The sequence below is a fragment of the Colius striatus genome, chromosome 2 (genome assembly GCF_028858725.1).
Source record: "Colius striatus isolate bColStr4 chromosome 2, bColStr4.1.hap1, whole genome shotgun sequence".
Taxonomy (NCBI): Eukaryota; Metazoa; Chordata; class Aves; order Coliiformes; family Coliidae; genus Colius; species Colius striatus.
This window is the reverse complement of record NC_084760.1, coordinates 56289706-56317418: the sequence shown is the minus strand read 5'-3', so window position 1 is coordinate 56317418 and position 27713 is coordinate 56289706. Positions and strand designations below refer to the sequence as shown.

The following is a 27713-nucleotide window of genomic DNA, read 5'->3' as shown; positions in this document are numbered from 1 at the left end:
GACAAAGATTGTTCAGTGAGAGGTAAAACTTTCCCAAACAGTACAGAGTAGACCTGCTCTAATCGTTTCAGTAACAGATACCTAACAGGAACCTATTATGTAATAAAAATAACATTTCTTTCTGATTCTTGAAGAGAAGATCAGTTGTGTAAGATGTATGTAAAATATCAGCTAAGTGTTTAAAATGCACTTGTTTAAGGTTAAGTACTCTTTATCTGGATAATATAATACTTATTGCAAGATAAATGCTAAGAAAAGTAATTTATGAATGGTCAAGAGTCATATGCAGTGGCTTCTGTAATTCTGAAGACTTCAAAATAGGGTTTAAAAGCCTAAGGTAAAACAAAGAGAAATGTGTTCAAGACAGAAAAATAACGAATAACACAAAAGAACATGTTGGAGATTTGATCCCAGTGTAATAAAGTGCATTTCTATTTCTGCTTGCTACATATTATCCTGAAGTGGGAGAGCTGCGCAACTAATTTAGATGTCTCCAGAGAAAAAGGGACATTGTTTCACTAAAAGAGCCCTCCTATGATGCCATTTTAAGCTGGGATCAGCATTTTCTAGCCAGAAGAACAAACTTAAAAATGTTAATCAATTCTGAATATGCATATAACATCACAAGAATAAAAGGAGAAAAACAAAGTTCTGTCTAATAATACTGCAGAAGGATTTTAGTTCCACTGTTCAAATAAGGTTTCATTTTTGTTCTTAATGGAAATGTTTGAGACACAGAAGGAGAAAATACATATAACTACATTTACGTGACTGCTGTTAGATAATCAGTATAAATAGCACTTCATTACTATGTTATCCTCCTTTCCATTCAATGTGACTAAAAAAAAAATTATAGATATCATGAAAAAGTTTTTATTCCAATGTTATGTATAAGGATATTTTTAGCTTAGATCTGATTAATTTTGAATGATGCAATGGAAACTGCAAATATACTCAGCAAGTAATCCATACATCACCTAAGCAAGCAGTAAAATTCAAATATCAGCCTAAAACCATTTATGTCCAAGGTTGACTTTACAACTGAACTCATGCCTTTAATTTTTTCATTCTGTTGTCAGACACATTGTTGAAGTATTTTTTATCTTGTTTGCAGCTTTGCTGTACTCCAGGAATAGCTTTACAATTGTCAGTTGCTTCTGGCATATTTAGAGATTTCCCAGTAGTGTAAGATTTCCTGCCTTGTGTTGTTATCCTAAGAAAGATCAGGCAAGCAGTCTTCAATGTTTTGCCTGGCATAGTAACAACTTTTTTTTTTTTTTTTAAATAATAAATGATATCTGCTTATTTTCTTCTTGCAATTTCCTTAAAAAACAATCCATAGTCTTATCTTTAAACTCCCGTTGCTTTGGAGATAAATGTCTGAGAAGTTTTGATGGCTTTATTGACTCATTTGCAAGCCCAAGAATCAGAAAAAAACTGTATTTTCCAAAATATTCCATAAAATAAAAAACCCAGACAATAACCATCATCTACTCATATTTCCTGGAAGAAATTTTTTAAAAAAATCTTTTCTAAATCCAGCAAACGTTATTGATCTGAAATAATTTTTCAAGGGCATTAAAATGTTTGCAGTTATTTCAACTACAACATTTGTTGCTCCAGTATTAGCTCATGACCCAAGAATTTCAGTCCATGGTGTCTTTTCCTAAAGTACACAGATCCAAGTAAAATTGTGACTTCATGAATTCTTGGAAATCTGAGAGGCAGCAATTCTGCTGTATTTACCCTGGAAAGTAAAACTAGATAGCTGTAGACTGTGAACTCCACCATGCTGACGCTTTTTCCCCACACATTTATCTTTCTTCTCACTTTCAGCAATATTGTCACATATTGGCAGACTTTCCACGGACATTTTATCTGGCTCCAGAATCAGATCTCTCTGTATCTATGATGACTGTTTCTACCTTCAAAACAGAAACATTGCTGTTTCTCACCACCCACACAAGCAGTCACTTATTTTGTTTAATTTCTTATCCCTCAGTATTTTCCCCTTTGCCGCACAAATGTGTTAATAATTAAACCTGACTCACAGTTCAGTGGTCTCAAGGGCTAACAATTAGAGACACAATGCTGCAACTTAGCCTGGCTTCCTTGCAAAGTTCTCATTTCTTATTGGAGTTGTTGGAGAACCTGTTTATTAATGTTTACAACCTCTCTGTGTGCATACCATACTTTCCTCCTGCATGTCCATTTGTGTTTCCCCTTTAGTAAGCTCCACACAGTGGAAAATTTTACAGTGCATTTGCTATGTGATAAGCAAAGTGGAAAATATTAAAGTGATATTGAAAACATTTACCCAGTATGCTGAAGAACTTCATGATGGATTCTAAATCCAGTTGAACACCTATGAAGGTTTCAGGAAAAAATCCCCAAGATTTCTCAACTATTTCTCTTACGTGACAAGGTCAATCAACTTAACTTCAGTTAACAGGAGTAAATGAAGGAATACTGGAGTGATCATCAGGTAATATGCATTGCATGGGCAGAAATTCACATTTCTTTGAGATCAAATGCTCTAATCTAGGATAATTAATTTAATCCTCATTCAAAAATACATGTAAACATGATTAACCAAACCAATTCCACTGGAGTCAATGGAACTGAAGTACCAACTAAGCATGAGACATCTGCCTGAAGGCAACGCAGTGTTAAATGTAATCCTATAGAAGTATGAACTTTGAGTTTTTTGTTTTATTAAATGTAGAAGGTACATAACAGACAGTACTCATCAAAACCGAATTACCTTACCAGTGCTTGAAAGGATGTTAGGAAATCTCCTCTATAAAAACAATAGACTAAGAAGAAGAAAAAAGAAAAAAAGAAAACTTAAGTAAAGAGGTTTTAAAAACTTCATAAAGCAGCAAATTATGTTGGAAGAAAGATGTTTTCTTTATATTTTTCTAGAAAGTAATCTAATTTTCTTAGTTTAAAAATGGTAATAATGTAAAATATTAGTAGGGCATCCAGAAACTACAGTACTGAGTGCTGTAAAAATACCTATTTTTTATTAGATTATATATGACAGATAGGCCAAAGATTGAAATATTTGACCATGGAAAATTTGCATATTTTAATATGGGAACTAAACTACTCTTTGACCTATTGGCCTAGGATGAGGTATCTAGCAGGTTATAATGCAAATGTTATCAGAGATGTCTATTAAATGATGTTTGGGTCTGTTGAGTCTGACAAAAACCAATGACTTAATTTTACAATATTCTCAAGTTCCCTATTTCCATGAGAATTAAATCAATATAATAAAAACAAAGAGCAAGACCTCAACTAAATTCTGCATCTGCAATATCATGAGATTCTTTTTACAAAATACAAAATAATAATATTTTCAGGCTCTAATACAATTACTCTTACAATTATGCTGATGATTTGTTGTTATTTCTCTTCATTTATCAGTGCTGCTTTCAGCCCTTAACATCAAATTCTTTGCTAGTATCTTTAGAGAAGTTCCACTGAAAGCAATAGCTTCCTATGTATTAACATCAGGGCTATAATCCAGGCAAGGATTTTAAATCCTCATGTCTGCTGGTCTGTGATAACTGTGATCTTTTTGTGATGTCCTGTATCTGATACAGGCTAGACATTCCATAACTTGTATGGCATCTAACGTGTCATCTTGTTAGGAAAGGAGACAAAACTGAAAAGACACTTATCTGCAAGCTCTTATTTGAAAATAATCAATAAACTCTTCCATAATAATTGCATCCTGGCAGCAAACAGCAGAAGACACCGGACAAACAGAACTGCGGTGATTCCTCTCTGTTCCCAAGCCAAACGAGGTGAAACTTCAGACAGACTGTCCTGCTTTAAGGAAAACAGAAAGGAGTCAGACAAGGAGCATCAGCGTCTGAGACCTTTCTGCAGACTTTCCTTATTCTGAGCCACTGTATGGCCATACTTTTCTCTTCCATTCCAGCAGTGTGTTTCAGTATGCTGAGGGTGTACATGGGGTGATGCTCCCATTCCCTCCCTCTCCAAGGAGTCTGACACTGACAGGAAACCATAACAAAAGTTCGGTCTGACTTAATCCATGGTCATTAGGTGCTAGGATCTAAGTGTAGGACCCCATTTGATCCTGGTGGTTGATGTCTTGCCACTGTAGGTCCTTGCCATAAAACATTCAGTTCAGCTTTACTCTTGTCTTTGTCATCATGATTACTATGTTCTTCTCTCCTTACTTTTTAACTTTCTCTAAGTTACTATCTTATCCCACCACAGCTGTATTTCTGTGCTGTTTAGGTCAATAGAGCAAATTCATGGTTGGCTCTTAGAAATTACTGTAACAAAAGTGATTAATAATGATATTAACAGCAGCAACCTTTCAGACCATGCATTTTACTGGGTGATAATTCAAATCCTAGGATCCTGCCAAGAAAGCTTAGTTAAACTAAAAGGTGTGAAATTAATCGGCAATTTTCCAGAGAATGTATAATTTATTACTCGTGTAAGCAGGTGATAAAGCTCACAAATGTATAGAGACAAAATTTTCTAAATTGGACCTTTTTACTTCATAGTTGATCATAACATATTTATATAAAAACATTATAATTCAAAAGTATGTCAGCATCATACATAACTTCTTGATGCATTGGCGACTAGATACCAAGTTTAACAGTAATACTTTGATCTTCTGCTTAGTTTTGGTGAAGATGGTACATATTTCTGTTGTTTAGATTGGTTAATAAATCATATCAAATGATATATGTGCACAGTTGCTTTACTTACAGCAATAATTAATGCAGTGAATTATCAATATGATACATGAACTTCAACTTCAAGAAATATTCAAATGTACATGATTAAAATCATGGGTTTTTTTGGTCTTTCAGCCTTGAAGTTTCGTGCTTCTGGAGGTCATTTATGGGAATAGTGCCAGGAAGAAGGGAACAAAGTAAATTAATTGATATGTTGTATAAATATTTTTCAAAGTGCTTCTGCAAGATTGATCACATATATTTACTTGGTAAGATGTCTTCAAAATTCCTTTTGCAAGTGTACATCCTCCATAGATCTGAAATGCAAAGTCATCATTCTGTTTATGTATGGTAGACAGCTCAGTAGGCAAAAATCCTTCTACATTGTAGATTTGCATTTAAATTTGGTTTAGTTTAAAAAGAGAAGCCGTTCTTGCTGTCCTGTTTTAGGTCTATATGATATTCTGGAAGAAATTCTCTATTCAGTCAATTATATTGTGAATCATAATTTATGGGTGCATAAGTATGTGTTCACACTTAACTTTGTGCCTCTGTAGTCCTGCTGAGTTCAATGTTTTGCTGATATGGAAAAAGTTAAAACAGGCACATAGGTATAGTAGGATTAGTTCTTTAGTTGTCTAAATACCTTTATTCACTTCAGCAAGCCCCTCATGACTCCATGCAGCTATTTACAGAAAAATCAAAGAATAAGTAGCTCAACTACTTTAATGGATGAGCGCAATGAAAAAACTCTAATTAAATTTTGTGTAGCATAAATATTTTTTACCCTTACCATTCTTCATACTTTTTCACAATATTTGAAATAGTTGCTAAAGACTGTACAAAGTAACGAATAAGTGATATTCTGCACCCATTTTTGCTTTCAAAAGAGTTGTTAAACATTTAACGAAAAAGTAAGTAATGAATATTCAGTTATACATTGAATTTTGTGAGCTATTTTTATCAGAATAAAATTAAGGTCACATATAATTTAGTTACAGCAAAACTCTTCTCATTTAGTAAATTCTGAGGAAAATTTTTTGGACAAGTTTTTATTCTGGAAAGACATCTAGAATACTTACAATTGGAGAAACATTTTAAAATAAGTAGCTATCCAAAATGCAGCTATTTATTGTTTAAGATACAGTTTACTCCTTGGATTAGAGAAAGGAAAGAAAGATGATTTCAATTAGAACTGTTATCCGTTATGTTTATTAAAAGCTTTCAATTTTCACTCGTGACAACCATGGCATGCACACACTATTGACTAGAAGCCTTTCATGAGGAATGGATTAATAGCATTTTTCCCTCTGGTAAATATAAATATTTCATCTATAGAACAGGAAAACTTCAAACACTTAAACTGTTAACAATATCATTTTCCATTCTCCTACCATGCTACTCCTCCCAGAAGTTTTAAATCACAAAAGCCTTACAAGGGTGGAAATCAGTTTTCACTGCAGTATAGCACATTCATTATATGCCTTGGCTTTCTAAATCCCAATTGTCATATGGTCTTCCTTTTCTTGGTGCATGTAATTAGAAATATAACTACAGTATGGTTGTATTATCCAGATCTTTACCTATCCTGCTAGTCTCTTCCTTAAAGCTATGGGAGTAACTCTCTTTTCACGAGAGTTGGTGCAAATCTCAAGCACCTACAATAGTTTGAAAGTGGTTTTTACTTTTGGTATAAAATACAAAAAAACAAGCAATGTGAATCTTTGGAGGTTTTCAAGACCCAGTTGGAGTAACCTCATACAGATTTAGTGTTGATCTGCTTTGAGCAGGAGATTGGACTAGAGACCTGCTGAGGTCTCTTCCAACCATGTTCCATGTCTTTCTCTGCAGTAAAATAAAAACCTTTAACACACATCTATTGAGCTGTAGGGAATCCCCAAATGACTGTCCTAGAAAAATCTGGAGGTTCAAAGGAAGTGTTGACTGTGAATCAATTTTCTTAACTCTGTTTAAAGTGGCATTCACCTCCTAAACTGGTATTAAGCATGAAATCATAGAATCATAGAATGGTAGGGTTGGAAGGGACCTTTAGAGATCATCTAGTCCAATCCTCCTGCAGAAGTAGGTCAACCTAGATCAGGTCACACGTCCAGGAGGCTCTTGAATACCTCCAATGTATCTTTTCATTTTATTTTCAAAATTTTATTGGGCCCTGAAGTCATAACAATATGGCAATCTCAAGGCCATTTTGCTAACAACAAAAAAAATAGATGAAATTGTGCCTCATTCCTAAGTTGCACTGAAAGACCTTCTTAGTTCACTCAATTTTAAGCAAACATTTGCTCATTTGGGCCAGAGAAATTAAAATAGAGATACAATGAAAGCATTGCATTACTACTTTATGTGCTGTTGGCTAAGAACAGTGAGTGGACAGTGAGGTGGATCGAGAGCTGGCTGAATGACAGAGCCCACAGGGTGGTGATCAATGGCACAGAGTTGAGTTGGAGGCCTGTGGCCAGTGGAGTTCCACAGGGATTGATTCTGGGGCCAGTCTTGTTCAACATCTTCATCAATGACCTGGATGAGGGGACAGAGTGTACCCTCAGCAAGTTGGCTGATGACACCAAACTGGGAGGACTGGCTCATTCCCCAGAAGGTTGTGCTGCCATTCAGCGGGATCTCGACCGACTTGAGAGTTGGGCAGAGAGGAATCTCCTGAGGTTCAACAAGGACAAGTGCAGAGTCCTGCATCTGGGAAGGAACAACCCCATGCATCAGTACAGGCTGGGGGTCGAACTGCTGGAGAGCAGCTCTGCAGAGAGAGACCTGGGAGTCCTGATTGATAATAAACTAAATATGAGCCAGCAATGTGCCCTCATGGCCAAGAAGGCCAATGGCATCCTGGGATGCATCAAGAAGAGTGTGGCCAGTAGGTTGAGGGAGGTTCTGCTCCCCCTCTACTCTGCCCTGGAGAGGCCTCATCTGGAGTCCTGTGTCCAGTTCTGGGCTCCCCAGCTCAAGAGGGACAGGGAACTGCTGGAGAGAGTCCAGCGCAGGGCCACCAAGATAATCAAGGGTATGGAACATCTTTCATATGAGGAAAGACTGTGGGAACTGGGGCTGTTTATTCTGGAGAAGAGGAGACTGAGGGGAGATCTTATTAACATTTATAAATATCTAAAGGGTGGGTGTCAGGAGGTTGGGACATCCCTCTTTTCTATAGTAGATAGTAAGAGGACAAGGAGTAATGGGATGAAGCTGGAACACAAAAAGTTCCACTTAAACTTAAAAAATACTATTTCACTGTGAGGGTGACGGAGCCCTGGCACAGGCTGCCCAGAGGGGTTGTGGAGTCTCCTTCCTTGGAGGTCTTCAAGACCCGTCTGGACATGTTCCTATGTGACCTGATCTAGGTGAACCTGCTTCTGCAGGGTGGTTGGACTAGATCTCTAAAGGTCCCTTCCAACTCCTACCATTCTATGATTCTACGATTTTATGAAAAGTGTGCCTTGCCTGTGTTAGACTAACAAGCTAACTAGTCCTAATGAGCACTGGAGCTTTAAAGACTAGCACAAACAAACACTATTCTACAAAAACACTAATTCTCAGAAATCCATTTGCTTTTCATATTTATCTCTCAAGTAAACATCTATAGGTTTAAATGTTTCCCAACAAGTGAGTAATAGTAGTTCCAAATATCACGGAAATGAAACAAAAAAACTACGCACAAGCATATTCATGAATACTCCTAGCTGCCTTAACACAGCTGTTATCAGCATTCAGCACTCATCATTCACCACAGAACTTCAAATAGATGACATAAAATAGATGTAGAGACAGATGATAGATCATACATTGAGAGTCAACCCCTACAGGAAGAGGGCTTACATTTCTCTGATTTTTGTACTCTCTCACGATAAAGGTTACATTGTAGAGAAATGCAAACTGTCCTCCCATTCAAGTGATAACAGAGTCCGACTGTGACTACTTTGATAGATTTAAATGAGATGGGTAGCATCAAATGTTATAGTTATCTAGTCTAAGATCTCCCTGAATGAAACAAAAAAAAAAAACCCATGCACAAAACCTCCCACAGGATACTTAACAAAGCTGTCCCTAAAAATCCTTTCCCATTATGCAAAATGAGATTTGTCATTTCAGATTGGGCTAAATCTGAGTAGTTGCTAGATATTAAAGTTGATACAGGACATCTCAGTTACTGTTTTGCCAGCATAGAAACATACTGAAATATTTTGTCATTCCACTTACGTAGTAATAGGCAACTCATTATTCAAAACCAGTGTCAGTCCAACATACTGTTGTTTAATGTATCTTTAGCTCCCTGGGAGTCCATGACTGGAGTATTCCAGATCTCTCATCACTAAGTCAATAATTTGCAGCTCTTTTCATCGCCATAGTTTTAATGGTCTGAGTAATAAGTATATGTGTAACTTCGGGAGTCTAGTGGTTTATCTGGAATATGTAAGTCTATACTCAGATGTGTTACTGGAATCAGTGGAGTTCAACACGCACACCACCCTATCTAAACAGGGTTCAAAGTAAATTAGCAGGCATTAATCTAGCCTTAGGAAACAGAAATTATGCCAAGGAGACAGACAAGTTCAAAACAAAAATTAAAAAAAAAAAAAAAATTGACTGTCCCATTTGTTTTGTAGAGATAGAGAAAAGAATACTGATGTTTTAAAATACAGCAAGAGAAGACGCCCAAAGATCTTGGAAAATTGCTTTTCTGTATCCTAGGGACTTTTTTTGCCTGGTAGATCTAGTCAGAAAATCAGAGATATGAAGGTTGGTAAAAAGATTAAAAGAAATTTGGAAAAACTGAAAGAACACAAAAAGGTTTTAGAGAGTTGAACCTTGGAGGGATGTTTACTGACAGGTTAAAGAGAGCATGAGTCCAGAAGCAGCAGAACTGTGCAGGCTTCATTTTTGAGACAGGCAACTGAGCAGAGAATTCACATCACAGCTAAGCCCAGGAGCCTGGAGATGGCAGAGTATCTATTGCCCAGACAAACAAGAAAACAAGATCTAATACAGGGACCTAAGCTACATGAACAACGAAGAGAGAGTACTCAGCAAGGTTTTAACTACTAAATGAAGGTCTTCTATCAAGAAGCAAGGCCAAGAATAATACAGTGTGATTAAGTCCATATTTTATTCTGTTTCTCTGAAGACAAGAAAATGTTACTCTAACATATCTGAAAGTCCCTTTTTTTTTAGGAATAGTTCTTATTTTGAAATTATGAGACACAAATTTGGATAGACTTCCTACAGAGAAAGAAATAACTGCTGCAACATTAAATTATTTAGGAAAATACTCACATACTTTACAGTAAATAGCTGAGCTTGTACTTCTTCATCTCTACCAAGATTTTTTTAATTTGCTCTTTACAATTTTATTCTTTTCTCTCATACTTGTCAAGTTAATGCTTACATACAAAACCTGATACAAAATCTATGTTAGCCCTGCTATTGTTTTTTAGCATTTTAATCTGTCTACCGTGTAAATCTCTTAGATGAGTTTACTTTCTTTTTCTGAAAGATCATACGAATACTTTCAGTAAAGAACTTACAAACTCTTAACTGATCCCACAACTATTATCTTCATAAGCATTTTTCAGTTTGTTGGTTTGTGCTTTACCTCAATATTTTTCCTGTTCTTTTTAGCAGGTGATAAAATCCCAAATGGAATAGCCATCTCATTGTACCCCTGAGAAGCAGGAATATTAAAAAAAATCCAAGATATTAAGTATTTTATTGATCTCTTTGAAGAGAGTCAAAACTATTCAGTAAAAACAAATCTGTTGGATAAGAATAAATTTTTAAAACACTTAAAGAGATGAGTAATATTTAAAAATTAATTATTTTGAAGACAGGACATTTCTAGTTTTTCAAATTACCCTTGTCAGTTTGGTTGACTTATCTATACAGGTTCATTCAACAGAGAATTTAAACAACATTCTGTCCATTTGACATTTTCTCAAGGCATGCTGCTGTAATTGCAAATTCTCAAAAAGCCCAGATTGTTCTTGTGTACTTCTGGCCTTAAAGTCTACGTTGCCTTACAATAACTTTTTTCTTCTTTTAAAAGGTGAGATTCTGGGTACCCTTGTCTAAGTGTGTAGAGCAGTAACTGGATTGCCAGGAGGCCTATGTACCCCTGAGTGACAGCCAGGAGAGTGTGAATACCTGGAACCAACTATGGGTGTTAGTGCCAGCTGGAGCTCATGATCACAATGATGATCTGATCTCACAGAGACAAAATATGAACTCCGCTGAACACAATAAAAAATTGTCACTGATTTCATTGTCGCCAGCACTTACTTGGCACCTCTTTTTCCTAGATGACACAAAAGGATAAATCTGACCGTCTTGTCTTCTCTCCCCAACAGTCAATGGGAAAGTCAACACTACATTTAAAATCTCCAGTCATTGTCATACACGAATATATACAATATTACCCTGACTTAATGAGACCTTTGTAGTTCCTCCAGACTCTCAGTGATATGGTTTGTATAGTAATTCTCCTACTATGCAGTTATATTCAGAGTGCGATGGAGTCCAAACAACAGCACTTTAAGATTAAGACTTGTTTACCTAACCTCATGATCATTTTGCTAGCTTTTATGTCATCTAACACCCAGACTTTATCTTCAAATCCAAAAAGGATGTCACTGGATGTACTTTAGATATTTTAGTCATATTATTCGACTTACTAAAACTTCCAGATTACATTAATTACTATTTTTCACATCAAGCTTAAGACACAAAAACTATATGTATGTGTTCAACATTCATATATTGTCAATTTTTCTTAACCAGTAGTGTGGCTACTGCATTCCTATGGTTAAATTCTCCAGAGTGGAATTGTTTATTTACAGTTGTGTACAGTTGATGCTTTTTCTTAGGTCAGCCATTTTGAAGCTTTTCGTCAACAACATGTGGAATCTTTCTTTATGTTGTGACTTTGTGTAAGTTCACAGTGGATTGGATTTTGTTTGCATTTTGCATTTTGTTTGACATTGTACATTTTAGCACATTAATTAGACATTGCACCTACTAAAATAAAATACTGATTCCCAAATTTCTTTTTTCAGTCTCATTTCTGTGTAGTACCTTGAATAAACCTAAATATCAGGTTTAAGTCTCTGAAAAACATATGCAGCTTTGTTTATTCATGATCTTATCCACATGATTCTATGATTCTATGATCTGATTTGAAATGTAGATGGTTGGAAAGTGCCTGTTTTCAGACTTTGGGGGCCATAAATAAACCCGTACATTTTTATAAGGAGTTAAGATAGAATTCAATTACCAAGTGGTAGAAAGTCAGTGTCAATAAAGTCAGCTGAAACAAATTTCTGACACAGAAACTGAGTATCTTAGAAACAGACACGTATCACAAAAGCCTGCTTTTTCTCATTGTGTCTATATTTATGTGAATTTAACAATGACATCTTTATGAGGGCAAAGCACTGTCAATCAACCTAAGACATGCAGGCAAAACCACTAATATTGCCAGTAATTAAATTTATTACAAGGGTAAGTCCCTCAGACAGGAATTTGATCTAAATTTTTCTTGTAGAATACAGCATATCATGACAAAATCCAGAATCTGCTTAACTAGTGTAGTAAAAAGTGCAGAACTCAGTATCTTTATGTAATTTATATCAGCAAAAGCATTTAAAATCTATGAATAGATACGTCAATAAGACTACAGACAGAAGATTGCTTGTTTCACATAAAGTAGAAGTAGTGAGCAGGTAAAAACAAATTCATAAGTAAAAACAGTGATACACTTGTTTCAACACAAAATTTCAAATGAGAACTTGGTTTTCAGGCAGTGTAACTTAAGGTGAAATATTCAGTGTCCAGTGAAAAAAAGTTATGAGTAATTTTGAAGGCTTTGTACATGATGAAAAAGTTGTGAAGGAATTATTTTAGATCTAGACTAGAAATATCAAACTTACCAAGAGATATAATAAATGATGTCATCTTAAAATTAATTATTTTGTTTTCAGATCTACCACTAACTCAAAATCTTTAAGAAAGAAAAGATGGCTACAATAATTAAGCTTGTTTATGTATTAGTTACAGAATGTTATTTTTTAATAAATATTTTTATCCACACATAGGCTCTTCCCAAAGTTGGTGATTTAATTAACTTGGAAGGTCTGTAGCTACTTCTAGTAAGTACTGTATTTCTCTGTTTAGACAGTAAACCCACCACAGCTAAATGTTAATTTTCTTTGACCCATAAAGTAACAAAAAGCTAAAAAAAATCATTGATTTCAAAGCAGAAGAACCACAGAATCTTTAAGTGGCTTATTGGTTAAATAAAACAGCATGAAAGTCAAAATTGGTTATGTCTACACTCACATAAAACTGATACGGAAATCAATGAAAACAGCTGTAGCGCTTCATTCACTAATTATTTAATTGATTAAATAAATAAATAATGAACAGTATGATTGGAAATAGCTAAGAAACTGCAGCTAGGAAACAATCTGAGAAGCAGCACCATTGATAGCTCAAAGTGGTATAGAGGGAATCATAGTGTTTTCTTGTAAAACTACGATGTTATTTTACTAGACCCATTTAAAAGTAAAATGCACATTGACATGCAAAATTCTGTCCTAAGAGGCATTTATATTTCAAATAATAAAATGCTGCTTCATTAAGACCTTTAATATTCTAAATTTACTTTAGTATTTATATTTAAGTTTATCCGCCACGAATGCATGTAGCATTAATGGCTATGGCCAAATGTACACAAAGACCCATAAAAGTAAGCTGCAAGTAAATAGTGCCCTTGACAGCTAAATTATCAAAACAAGGAGAAAGAGAAATTTTGAAATGTTTAATAGTGCATTTTACAGCTCAATTCATCGTTTATCTTGCCTTTCAGTGTCATTCAGAAAATGTATCTTCATTGGTGAAGGTACTCATAGCAACAGGAAATCTTGAAAAAAAAGTAATACATCCATTTTCTTGTGGATCTTCAGGAGTTGAAAATCAGAATGGAAACATTAAATATTGAAAAAGGTATGTATAGAAAGCAAGAGAAACATCTCTGAAGTTCTAAAATGGAGATCTGGGACAAGTAGATTTACAGAATTAATTTTATGCTGATTCTTGTTCAGAAAAAAAAGCACTATAATTGGAATATGGCTGAAGAAAATGAATGAAGAAAAGAATATAAATGAAGAAAAGAATATGAATGAAGAAAATAATCTCCATCTTCCTTCAAAATTGGAAACAGTGATTGTAAATTAACAGGCTAGTATAGCTCTGTGATTCTCAATGCACCTTTCCTGAAGGAAAACATCAGGGTAACAATGCAACTCACAAAACAAGAGAATCAGCCACATTACCTAGAAAAAATTCTTGGGGAAAAAAAAATGGAGAATGCCAGGTACTGGTAGTTTATCCTATGCAGAGGTATAAAACAACTATGAGTAAAGTTGGCTTTAGCTGAATGACTGAGGTTGCCTAAATCCTAATCCGTTGGCCAAAAAAAGAACTGGGTTTCAGTGCAACGTATTATTAAGTACTCTCACTCAGACTTCATTTAATTTAAAATGGACAGCTTAATTTTAGTTATGTGCAGTATAATGCAATTTTAAATACATGTGTAGAGATTAGTGACTGAATCAAGGTGAAGAGAACAGAGGAATACAGACAGAAGTACAGAAGCAGCTAGAATAGAAAGTGGAGCAGCAGCAGAGCTGTTGTTATGCAATTGTACTCCAGAATAAGTCCTGAACCTGCAGCCTGTTGCAAGGAGAGGCAGCAGAGCAGAGGAATGTGAGACTCAGGTAGTTTGGACTAGACTAGTCTTTTCTAATGCTTATCTTATAGCATAAGATATTAATTAAAACACATTAATATTTTCCTGAAAGGAGTGCAACTATGGGTCCCAGCCACCATCATAACAGTCACTGACTCTGACAAAGAAGTTATCACAAGGAGTTATCAGCAAACTTTTCCCTTGTTGAGAGAGATACTGTCCAAAGACTGTTTTATAATTATATTTTCTTATACAAATATTCCATGCTGTTATGTAGCTGCGATCCCAACCTTTATTCCTAGAAATACAAAGCATTTGGGGGCATCCCTATGTTTGCAGGATGCAGTGGATAAAGCACTGGCTTGTAAATTAAGAAAAATGGATTCACGTGTTGATCTGTCACAACCTTTCCTCTGGCACTGCATCTCAGTCTTTCAGTGTTTCAGTTCCCACTTTGTAAAACTGTGGAGGGAGTATTTCCTTACTTCAACAGCATGACACAAGAACAGTGACATTAAAAATTCTGATACTCCATGAATGCATGCTACCAACAGAAACAAGATAAAAAGATAGTGCTATAACAAGTGAATGTCTGCAGTAATTGATACATGCCAGCTAGAAAAAAATACTAAATAAAGAATGTAGAAATACATACTAATAGGTATAGGGGCAATAGTGGAAAACACAAGGAACTGTGATTAGACAGTGAAGTATTTGTCACTGAACTACAGAGGTCATCTCAGAGCAGTGGAAACATTTCCTTACCATTGCTTGATTTTTAATTATCTCTAGTTGGCCAGAACTATTGGGTGTTTGAGAGATTTTTAATGCTTTCAACTGCAGTTTAGGTAGTGGCAGCAAAACCCATGGATTTTCTCACTAATCTCTTCCTCTGAGTATCTGCTAAAGACATCATCAGCTAAGTCATCTCTTCTCCATGCTTTTTACAGTATTTCAACTACAAAGTGCCAATTAGACATTATTTTAACAGAAGCAGTTGCTTGTTCTTTAAAATAACTCAATATAAAACCCTACAAACAGAAAAAACAGAGGAACTATTCTAAAGAAAAAGGAAATTAAATTTAGAGGAACTTCATATTTTGGCACTTTTCTAGGGATTCTGATCATGAGCTCCCCGGTTTAAATGACAAGAAACTACCGTATTTGTTAAATGCTATTAACAGTTCTACCCTACTCCTCAGTAGAGATCCCTAGGAAAACCAGCTTCCTTTTCTGTGGAATGGATGTGGAAGAGATATTTTGAATGGCTACTTTTTAAATGTGAATATGATTCACTGAAAGGGGATAAAAGCATTAGGAAGGAATGAATGTAGATATGAACAGCTGTATATATAAACCTGCTACAAAACAAATAATTAAAGATTTAAATTTAAAATATCAGAGAGTTTCATGCACCGAACTCTCTTTTATGTTCTGCATAAAATTTCCTGGAAATCAATGTTGTACTTCATTACATGATACAAATTTTAATCTTTCCTCTTCTAACACTCAACATATATATCACTTTAAAAACAATATTAGCTAAGTATCTCTAAAAGGATTTGTTACAATAGAAAACTTAAAAAAACCTCTGAAAATTAATGAAAATCCATCTCAGTATAAAAGAAGACAAAACTACAAGCAGAACTGTTGTTGGAGTAAACCCCGGAGTTTTTTTCAGAAAGCATCTCCAATTCATTTTCAAGATTCAGTAGCTCTAAGAACCTGATAGATTTAATGCTCAAATAAGCGAAAAGAGTTCATTGTGTTTGAAAAATGTTTACTATTTAAAAGGCCTCTTGGAGTCTGACAGCTTCTCACTCAATTATCTACAATGAAACTCCAGAGACATGGTACATTTTTTCTCCTCAGAACTCTGCTTTCTGACAGTAGGGGACTTCTGAAAAGGTAATGTTCTACAGAAAACTTGGAGGAATCAGAGACTTAGAATCACTTAACTACGAAAATTTCCTTTTTATGTCTTCTTGTTCTCTGATTGACGGTGTTGAGACCTTTTTTTAGTTTGTTTTTTTCTGGTTTTCCATTATGTTTCCCCAGACCTGGCAGACTGAGTACTCTTTAATCTTGAAAGAATATTTTATACTTTCTTAAGAAGTTGCGTCAGGTTTTCAAAACACAGAAGAAACTTCCTTTTCCTAATTTCCTTTAAATTAATCCTTTTGTACCTTAATGCCTTACACATAAATATGTTCTAGTGAAGAGAGCAGATGAAAATAGTCAAAATTTACTCAGGCAATTTCTAAAAAACACAAAAAACAAAATAACCTATTACTTTGTGTACTTTCTATTCTAAATAGTATGAAAATTTTAAAGTCAAGAGCCAAAAAATGCAGAAAATGCCAGGGAAATTTACTGTAGGCTACTTTCTTTGATCTAGTCCCATACAGTCATGACAAATGCCCTCTATATACTATTATACTGGAAGTGATTCTCTGACAACTTTTTCCAAGGTTCAGATCTCAAGAATTATTTCAATTCTAAAAGAAGTCAAAATAAAAATTCCTGTAATATTGAAGTCTAGACTAGCTTTTTCGACTGCTTATCAGATTTTAAACTGTTTTAAAGTGATATTTCAAACTCCGTCAGTAAATTAACCAATAAGCATAAAGAAATAATTGCCATTGTTGAAGTTCTGTATGAGTGCAATGTGTCAGACTCAAAATTTGGATTAATCAAACCCCTACAGCTATCACACTGACCACCTAGCTATTCACTAACATCCACTCCCTTCAGATTCTCACCCCTGCCATAAAGTAGTTAGATTCAGTTTCAAAAGTAAACTGCTGAGCCTGTCCTTTTAAATACAAATGAAAGCACATTTAAATCCACAACATACGAAAACCTAATCTTTTAACACAACAGCAGCAAAAGCACTCTATTAACAACATACTTCTCTGTGAATTGAAATCCCTTTCAGCAAATGTTGTTTAAAGTCCAAAGGGCAGTCTTCTGCTTACATCCCTACTGATTTTTCACAGCATCTGCCAGAAGTGAGCAAAACTCTCCAGTAAAATAGCAGTTAGCAAAGTTTACAAAGGTCATTGTTATGGAAGCAGCATCCAGTAGTGAAAGGACAGACTATGAAAAGAATCCCAACCTCTACTATTCTGTGACATCCAAGTTGTTATCAGTAAGCTTTTAAAAGAATTTTTAAGAGAAAAAGTTGTATTAATATGTTCTTGCTCAAGGTATTTCTGAATGTGGAAATAGTTCAGAAAACAGTGATGAGATCTGGAAGACAATTACTGAAAAGATGATCCCGACAAAAGTGCTTTCTAGGAAGGCAAGTTTTGACAAACAGCACAAATTTCTCAAACAAACTATTTAGTATAAATTTAGTATAATTGAAAGAATGTTAGTGATATTGAATACTTACCATGGAGAGTGCTAAGGAGAACTCACGTTGCTATTCATGGCACAGAAAGTATTTCATGAAAGCGACCCTACAGAGTAATTACTATACCATAAAATACCAGTACTTCATTTAGCAACAATTTATTTGGCACAATGAAAATGAAACCACAAAAGAAACCTGGGGTTAATTCAGGGTCGAGGTGGATTGTCCAGCACTTTCATAATCTTAATTCATGTTATGATTTGGAGCTTTACTGCAGTGTCCCAAAAATCATAGAATGGTAGGTTTGGAATGGATTTATAGAGATCATCTAGTCCAACTCCCCTGCTAAAGCAAGTTCACCTTGATCAGGGGACACAGGAATGCATCCAGGTGGGTTTTGAAAGCCTCCAGAGAAGGAACTCCACAATCTCTCTGGGCAGTCTGTGCCAGGGCTCCCTCATCCTCACAGTAGTTTTCCCTTGTGTTTAAGTGGATTTTTTTGTGTTCCAGCTTATGTCCATTACTCCTTGTCTAGTCACTGCAGACAATAGAAAAAAGCATTATCCCATCCTCCTGACATCCAATCTTTACATACTCGTAAGAGTTAATGAATTCCCTCCTTAGTCTTCTCTTCTCTAGACTAAATAGCCTCAGGTCCCTCAACCTTTCCTCATAGGAGAGATGTTCCAGTGCGCTGATGATCATGGTAGCCCTCTGCTGGACTCTCTCCAGAAGTCCCCACCTCTAGAACTGGGGAGCCCAAAACTGGACACAATACTCCAGATGAGGCCTCAACAGGGCAGAGTAGAGGGAGAGGAGAACCTCTCTTGATCAGCTGGACACTCTCTTCTTAATGTATGTTACAATGCTATTGGCCACCTTGACCGCAAGGGCACATTGCTGGCTCATGTTTAATTTGCTATCCACCAAGACTCCCAAGTCTCTCCCTGCAGAGTTGCTCTCCAGCAGGTCAATCCCCAGCCTGTACTGGTGCATGGGGTTGTTCTTCCCCAGATGCAGGACTCTGCACTTGTACTTGTTGAACCTCATGAGGTTCTTCTCTGCCCAACTCTCAAGCCAGTTGAGATCCCGCTGAATGGCAGCACAGCCTTCTGGGGAATCAGCCAGTCCTCCCAGTTTGGTGTCATCAGCCAACTTGCTGAGGGCACACTCCATCATTTCCCTGTTGGATGGGACGGCACACGCTTTGCCATTTTGCATCCTGGCCCCTGACTCCTTCAGTTTAAAGTTCTCTTAACCAAGTGGGCCTTTTCCAGTGTTCTCATGAAACAGATGTATTCTATCCTACCCTATCAAATTACAGTCGTCAAAGAATGCCCCACTGTCATAAAAAACAAAACCTTCTTGTTGGCACTAACTTCTTTAGCCAAGAGTTGTGTAATTTTTCTATTATTATCTGTCCCCTTTCCTCTGATGGACAAGATGGAGGAAAAGATAAGTTGGGGCCCACTACCCTTCACTTGTTCCCCCAGAGTTTTATAATCCTCCTTAATTTGGGTCACATTGTGACTCATTACATCATTCATACCCATGTGTAAGAAGAGCAGAGGATAATAGTCTGCATTCTTGAGGAGATGTGTCACTCTCTCAGCCACGTCTTGGATCTTGGCTCCCAGCTGGCAGCACACTTCTCATAACTCCTTGTCTGATTGACAAATTGGTGTCTCTGTGCTGTTTAACAGGGAGTCACTCCCTACAAGCACCTGTCGCTTCTTTTTATGGTGCCCACTGCCTGTTCATGGTGGAGTGGTTGGTGAGGTTTCCCCTTCTAATCTTTGCTTGCTTATGTCCACCATTATTAATGCTTTACATTTAGTTTTGATACAATGCTGGAGGGAGAGTTGTGAAGCAATGCCCTGCTTTTTTGAGTCACAGGTGTCCAAGGTGTTTTTTTTTTTCAGTGGAGGCTGTTACACAACTGTGGAACCAGCTATCAATCTCTACCCCTCTAATATTACAGAGCCTACTAATGGTTTCTTGCACATCTTTCATCTGATGCTGCAGCTCTTGGACTTGCAAGCACTTATTGCATATATTTAGCTTAGTAGGAGGTATGTCTAAACACCCACTGCAGTTCACCTGGACTGAAGCATCTTTGTTACCTAGCTCCATCTGGGTAACAAAGCATCAATCTTCTCCAGGGCATTCTGCTCGTGGACCCTCGCTTTAAGTCTCAGGCGAGTGCTCATCATCTTGTTAGATTGAGACTGGAGCGCTGTCTTGGGTTGTGACCCTCTGTGTGGGTTGCAGAGGCTACCTGCCTGTCTTCTCTGCATAAACTGCTGCTTTGCACCCTGGTCTCTTGCACTTTCCCTTGACTGTTTAAACTGCCCTTGGTTTCCTCAGCTCTGCGTCCCGGCAGGACCGTACCCTCATGAGCTGTTGGGTCCTGGCAGTCTCCTCTCCTCCACTTTCCCTACTCTGAGAACCCCTTTGTTCACCTCCGTCAGCTGCTCACCCGCAAAAACTGAGCCTTACTGCTACCGCATTTCCTGCCGGCTCTGTGTTGTTAACAGTTTCATCGTGTTCTGCAATACTTATTTTTAAGATTTACTAGTGCTGTTCAATGTTTGCAATGTTTGGGAGTCTCTAGGGATCCTAAATTATGATCAAGATTTTACTCCCCATTTTTCACCATGATGAAGATTAGTATTAGGTGTTTATTTCTTGATATTTCCTGAGGCACAGTAACCAGTCACTTTTTTTTATTTGATGACTCACAAATAATAATTTTTTTAACAAACTTTCAACTGAAGGCAAGATTTCTGTGCAACTAATTTTTAATCAATGGTCACATTGATTAAATAGAATAAGTAAGCATTGAGGAAGTATTTTGCTAAATTTTGGTCTGATTGAGAATTTGTTGTATTTAGGTGTAGCATAAAGATCACTTTGTGGGATGCTATCATCTCCTCATCTTATATAGTTTGTGTTTTTTTAATCTTTTTGATCTCTCTGATTGAAAATGTAACAGGAGCATGCTTATGTTATTGTAACTTAGAACAACTAGAGGAGTATCTCCATTTTATTCCTGTCCCAAATTAAGAACTTCCTTATACATATGCACTTCCCAAACAATATCATTATTCCGTGCTCCCTGCTTAAATCACACAATCAACATATGGTGCTTAATTTCTGCAATTCTACTATTTAGGGAAATTACCGTTCTCTTTAATTGTTTGTCATTGAGACATCTTTCTTTTTTCTTCTGTTTTAACATTTTGAATGGATATATACACATTTGACTTTTTAGACATTACTTAAGTTTTTACTGACATAGATTTTTCTACTGACATGGAAATACAACCTCTGTGGTCACACATTTCCTGGTTTTGATATGGCTTAAATTGTACTAAAATACAAATAACTTACCTCACAATATTTTCAGCCTGACTGAAACCAATAAATCCTGGAAATTTTACAGTGAGAACAGCATGGATAATGAAAAATGTTTCCTACAAGTATCATTTCCAATTTTAAGTGGATTTACTTCAGTCTTCTTCAGTTTGCTTTCTGGTTCACATTTAGCAAAGACTTTAGTAAATATAGTGACAGAATATCCTGAAAAAGTAATCATTCTGTTGCTGGTAATAATGATATTTTCAGAAAATAAATTCTTTTTTTTCAAACATATTCATGCCCAGAACATTAGTTTAAGAGCCTGGTCTTCTTTGTAAGATAAGTAGATATAATACATATTTATATAGCTAACTCTTTTATTGCTTAATTTACAATTAAAATTACCAGAAATCTATGTTGAGTATTAGTAATGTTGTATTCAGTAACTGAATACATTGAAAAAGCATAGATACAAACTACAGAATAAATATTCACATTCCTTATTATCCATGACAAATTACTGAATCAAGGAACAAACTGAGGAATATCATTATATGCACTTGAACGACATGTTAGCAAACAAAACATCTTGCCAATGGCACATTTTGAAATAGAATCAGTATCCTGATTCACAGTCTCCTGTGACAGTCAACAGACAAAGCTGTTACTAAAATGTTCAGGGTCTTTATTTACTTCATTTTACTTATAATATTATTATGCATTCGCTCAAAATGATTACACAGAAGATTATTGCTTAGGTCCTCAAATTATCATTTTCTCTGAAAAGTTGTGTAGAGCATAGAATTAGTTTGTGTAACCATGTGCCTCCTTCTATAAATAAATGTATGCATTTTAGTTGTGACTTAGTAAATCATCACATAAGTGCAATTTAATTGAAACACTGAATGATTTGTCTCAGAAGAGAGACAAAACTACTTTCTGAGAAACCTCTTTACTGAGAGCAGTCTCAGGTAAGAGTCTGACTTCATAGAGTTCAAGAACTCTGAGTCTTGCAGGCTGACCAGAATGTACAATGACCATTCCATTTAATTTCATCCTTGTCTTATTAAATGATTTTATACATATTTTTTCCCAACAACTATAGAGAAAGCAGAAGTAAAAGATATATTTTTAACAATGCCTGTACTGAATTTGAGTACACGCACTTTCTTATTTTAAATAAAATAAGTATTTGGGAAAGAAATTGGATTACGTTAATAAAATGAAATAATTTCAGAACTCAGTTATTAAAAAGTGTTATGCATAAGTATATTTTTCTTTTACTACAAATAACTTTTTTCATCCAGAAAAAGAAGTGAAAAGTGATTCTTTCACAAGATTTAGCAAAATAGCCTCCTGGAATGTTTTTTTCACCAAAAATGCTGGCCAAATCATTAACAGAGACTACTTGTAAAAGTAGCTCAGAGAATGTGTCTCTAAAGCTCCAGATTCCCTACTGTTCTTGGATTTACATTATTCTATGGCATGTTCAATAGTGTTTGATAGTACCCTGGTATGTACATATGACAAATTACTTCATAATTTCAGGGACCGCTTTTAACATTGAAAAAACATGGAAGATACTAAATTGCAATCCACAACTGACATACTCCGAAACAGATCTGGTAGACTTGGGCTACTTGTCATATAAGAAATTAGGTAGATTCCTCTATGGGTGTTGAAGAGATTGACAATATCTAGTCTTTAAGTAGATAAACTCAGTTGTTCTCTCTGGGGCCTAATGGTTTGGCAGACTGATGAAGCTGCAAGAAGCTCAGACATAAGGTAATTCCCTCCTTCTCTTTTTTATTATATATCACCCATTATGTGTTAAGTAATGTACCAGTAATAACCTCTCTTTTTCTCCCAGACTTAATGTGACCAAGTATTATCCTGTACAAGATTCTTTTTGCTCTCAAAGGTTGCAAATTTGCTTTATGTCAAACTGAGATCCTTGTTCTCTTCTGCTGGTATATTGTAGTCTGTATGAGTCCTTGTTATCTTCACTATTATTAGAGGATGTTACTATTATGTTTAAGAGGAAGAAATATTAGAATAGAATAAATCAAGCCCTATGATAATGTTAGTTAATGTTGTTGTCCACTGTATAATTTTGCTTCACACACAACCGAAGTCCACCTGAATTTTGCAATGAGTAGGTCATTACGAGAAAATGATTTGTACAACCTCCTACTATCACAGGTTTGCAACAATGCAATTCACTTGGATTAAAAGTTTTCTCTCTTATTAATATAGGATCTTCAGATTATGCTCAAGGCAGAAGAAATTATTCTTCAGTGCAAATGCTGTTTCATTTTCTTATCATTCTTGCTCTATTAGACTGCTCAATAAAACCTACAGAAACGTACAAAGATTCTCTCTTTGCTGGAACTAATTCTGGAAGGATAAAATTTAAAAGGTCTAGAAGGTACAAGCAAGCAGTGGAAATTACAGTTGAATCTATCTCCCAGACATGACTTTATAACAGATTCTTATATTTCATAGCTCACTTCATAAGGGTCACAATGGGCATACTCCTCAAGGTTGTCAAGGTCACTCTGGATAATGTCCATTCCTTCCAGTGAATCAGCAGCATCACTCAGCTCGGTATTTTCTGTAAATTTACTGAGGCTGTACTCAATCCCACTATGCCGTTGACGAAGATATTAAATACCATTGGTCCCAGTACAGACCCCCAAGGGACACCACTCGTTACTAATTTCTACTTGGACACTGAGCCATTAAGTATAACTCTTGGGATGTGGCCATCCAATCACTCCTTCATCTAACTAATAGTTCAACTGCTTAATCTATATCTCTTCAATTTAGCAGCCAGAATGTTTAACTTATTGGTGTAGTTACTCCATTGTAGTAGATCACTACATTGGATAGGCAACTAATAATCCTTAGTAGAGGGAGGAATATGTGCTGAGCATATCAGCACAGCTGGAATCCCTCTATAGAAGGAATGGCGACAAACTGACCCTCCAGGCAGAGGCCTACTCAAGTGAAGAGCATTGCTTCTTTCCAGAATCCTTTATAATTTGCATCTACACTATCTCTCAGGCATTTGCAGTGATGGATTCTATGATGGCACTGCTAATACCACATTTACATCTCAGTCATTACACCAGCTAACCTTTGTTCCTACTGAAATGCTCATTCTCTGTTTCAGCATAGTACTGTTAAGCAGTCCTTTTATCATTTTGTTTTCACAAAAAAAGGGTTGCTTAATTGTTAGCTTTTGAAAAAGACACTCATTACCACCCTCAGAACAGGTGTTTCACCTCCTGCATCAATTTCTCATTAATTGGTTAATGGTTTAGGTTTACAAGCAAAAGTGGATGTGTTCTCAACAAAGTTATATTAATCTTAACTCCTTTAAAGATATTAAACTTCAATTTCTTGTCCTCAACTCTTTCATTCTATGCAACTTCAACTATTTTCCGAGGCCTGAAACGACAGAGTCACCTTTTCCTCTCACTCCTAAATTTCCTTGTGACTCTTGTGAGTTCAAGGACACATTTTCACTTGTGGTATCCCATCCGTCTAAAACTTATTTCTCCGTCTCCCTAAGCCACTGAATCATGTCTTTAAATCTCACCTTAAAACCTCCCTGCTCTCTTTAACCTATGATTCACAACCTCTGGAAGACATTTTCAGGATATTCCTTATGAAGCATGCACAGTAGAAAGTAAATTTATTGTAGTCTTGTTCAAGCAAGCCATACTCAAGCTACTAATGTGACTGTGGATTAAGGGTCCTATAGAGTCCACTCAAGATAGATTGATCCTTGCAGAATCTATTGAAGTCATAGTATTTACATCCTTGCACCTGAAAACCTCATAGCTACACCCTTGCAGGCTTATAGGCTGCTGCCTTTCCTCTTATCTTTGAACTCATAACTTTATCCTGGTGTCAGATGTCATCACCGAGTTTTGCCCAGCTTCAACAAGGTGCCTGCTCTGAGCCCAGCAGAACTGAATAAAAAGATGCAATTCCCTTCTCTCTCCCTTCAGTGAGGAGTATCATTTCTCTCATTCTGACTTTAGTCACTTTCCAAAGACAGCAGCAGCAGGAACAAAGAAAATCACAACACTCCTCTGTTGATGCAACTAAATGAAGGATGAAAGTTTCATCATTGCTTCCTTATCTAAGCAGTTTAAGACAGATGGCAGATTGAGGTGTCTATTATAAAATCTGATCAAGATAGTATGATGTTAGGTTGGTTCTATCCAATTCAATGAGAGGATGCAGGGAGGCAAACTCACAAAGCCAGATGGACTGCATTGTGAAGGGGAGGGGAAGCTCTCAGGAAAGATATATGTGAAAATTACTAGGATGGTGTGGCATAAACCATACGATCAAGAAACTCATGTGAATCATACATAGTAGTTAATTTTCTGTACTCATATTGAAAAGGCCATTTAAATCTAGCTTTTTTTTGGTTTATCTCAGCTAAGCATTTTATGCTCGTGATTGTTTTTATGTTCTGGAATAGTACTGGGATGGAACCTTTTACTCTTTTTGTTTAATCGACTGTTATAACTGTTATCATCACACTACTGCAATATACATGGTAGCACAGGGGTATAAGTTAAACCCTTCTGTATCCTGAGTGATTACTGGTATATGAGGGAACAGTGTAAAACGAAACAGTTTGCAGGAGTAGGGGTACAGATTCAATGAAGTTATTTTCATTTAACTCAACAATACAGTTGTGTATAGGAAGTCTTTTTGATTGCTGTCTGTCTCTGAAAAGTATAAAAGCTTTAACTGAATTAGCAGGCAATTTTGATAGAATTATTGTTATGCAAATCTATTTCAAACAAAAGGTGTTCTGAATGAAGGCTTTTGGCTTTGTCATTCTGTCTTTATAGACCTAAAAATGGGGAAGAAACTAAACCCAGAGTATGAAATGAGGGTTTCATTAATACTGTATTGTACCAGAGAGTACAGCAATACCGAGTCTGTGCATGAGTAGCTGAATAAGAAATGGATTAAAAACATAAAGGTCTATATCTTTACTTTTATTCTGGAGCCCTGAAATCTGTAAATGTCAAATCTGCATTTCTTACCATATTCTCATACTTCTTTTTCAACTTGGACTGTAATTTCTAGGAGGGATATACACAATAGATATGCATTCCAGTAACGACAGCTGAGTAACTATAATAAATAACAGATCTGTTGGAGAAGTCCAGTGTATCTATGAAAGTTACAGCTACTGTTTATTCTAGCTCTACTGTATTTATTTTCCCTGTAACTCTGACGCTGTAATTCTTTAAAATGACTTCACTTCCTGAAAGTTCATATTGTCATATGATCATTTTGACTTAAATTTTTGTAGGTTGTTACCACTTAATTGTTACAAGTATTTCAAAAATATATGTAAACGCAAAATATTACAGAAGAAAGCTAAATTTCTATTTGATTTTTAAGCAATAGTGTTTAGAATGTTTTCTCTTTTTTTGACATGCATATCAAAATAAGCAAAGGAATTGAAATACTTACTCCTGTTATGTAACGAGGTCTATACTGGATGGTTCCAAATAAGCCAAGTATGACTATAATAATGTGTATGAAATTTGCCAGGATGGGTGCCCACTGATAACCAAGGAAGTCAAATATTTGCCTCTCGAGCACAGAAACCTATGATGAAAAAGCAAAAGCATAAACAGATTAGAATCGAGCAGAAAGCACTATTAGGGCATTTCCCCTTCCCATAACTAAGATAATTGCCCTGATTTTAAAAAATACTTCAGTCAGCAGTAAAATGAAATGAGTTTGGGATGTTTCACCTTCTTGTTTTAATGAAAGCTACATTTCCCACTGACAGCTTATTGAGTTATATTCAGTTAGCTAAAATATTAATGTGGGCAATTTTACTGAGATACTAAACTGGCCACTAGGATGGTATGTTTGCAGGAGGAGAAGCACAAATCATTTTGTTATATACACCAGTAAATGCTATAATATTCTAGGGTATCAGTGTTGAAAATAAGTGCCAGGCTTATGACATCTCAGCTACTTAGCTTCCCTTCACAAATACCATCTTTCATTGTAGTCTTATCTCTTTAATTCCATTATTTCCCTACCTTTTGATTTCTAATCTTCCCTCCATCCTTAGCTATCTTGTCAATGTGCTTTTACCTATAAACAAATGCATGCAAGTTTTTGACCTGGTTCTACTGATGACTCCAAATTACCTCCTCCCATTGTCACAAACTTTAGCTGAAGTGTAAGCTGTTATCCGAGACCCTAGATACTTAAATTTTAAAAAGTGGATTAAGGGTCAATCATAGAATCACAGAATTTTAGGGGCTGGAAGGGACCTCTAGAAATCGTCTAGTCCAATCCCACTGCCAAAGCAGGTCCACATAGACCTTGAACTGTTGATGAGTGTTTTCAAGCAATACCATTCCAAGCAGACAGATTAGGAAGCAGAAAAAGTGCACTTCTAACAGATTCGGTAGAAATAATTTCAGAATTA

The 27713-nt window shown here is 35.9% G+C and overlaps 1 protein-coding gene across 1 annotated transcript in view; it reads right to left on the bottom strand.

Annotated features, from left to right (window-relative positions):
* NKAIN2 (sodium/potassium transporting ATPase interacting 2) overlaps positions 1-27713 on the bottom strand; it is a 303333-nt gene that overhangs the window by 268025 nt on the left and 7595 nt on the right. The window contains exon 2 of the mRNA XM_061989613.1: positions 26735-26872. Coding sequence (XP_061845597.1) covers positions 26735-26872 — 138 coding nt within the window. The remainder of the gene's footprint in view (positions 1-26734; positions 26873-27713) is intronic.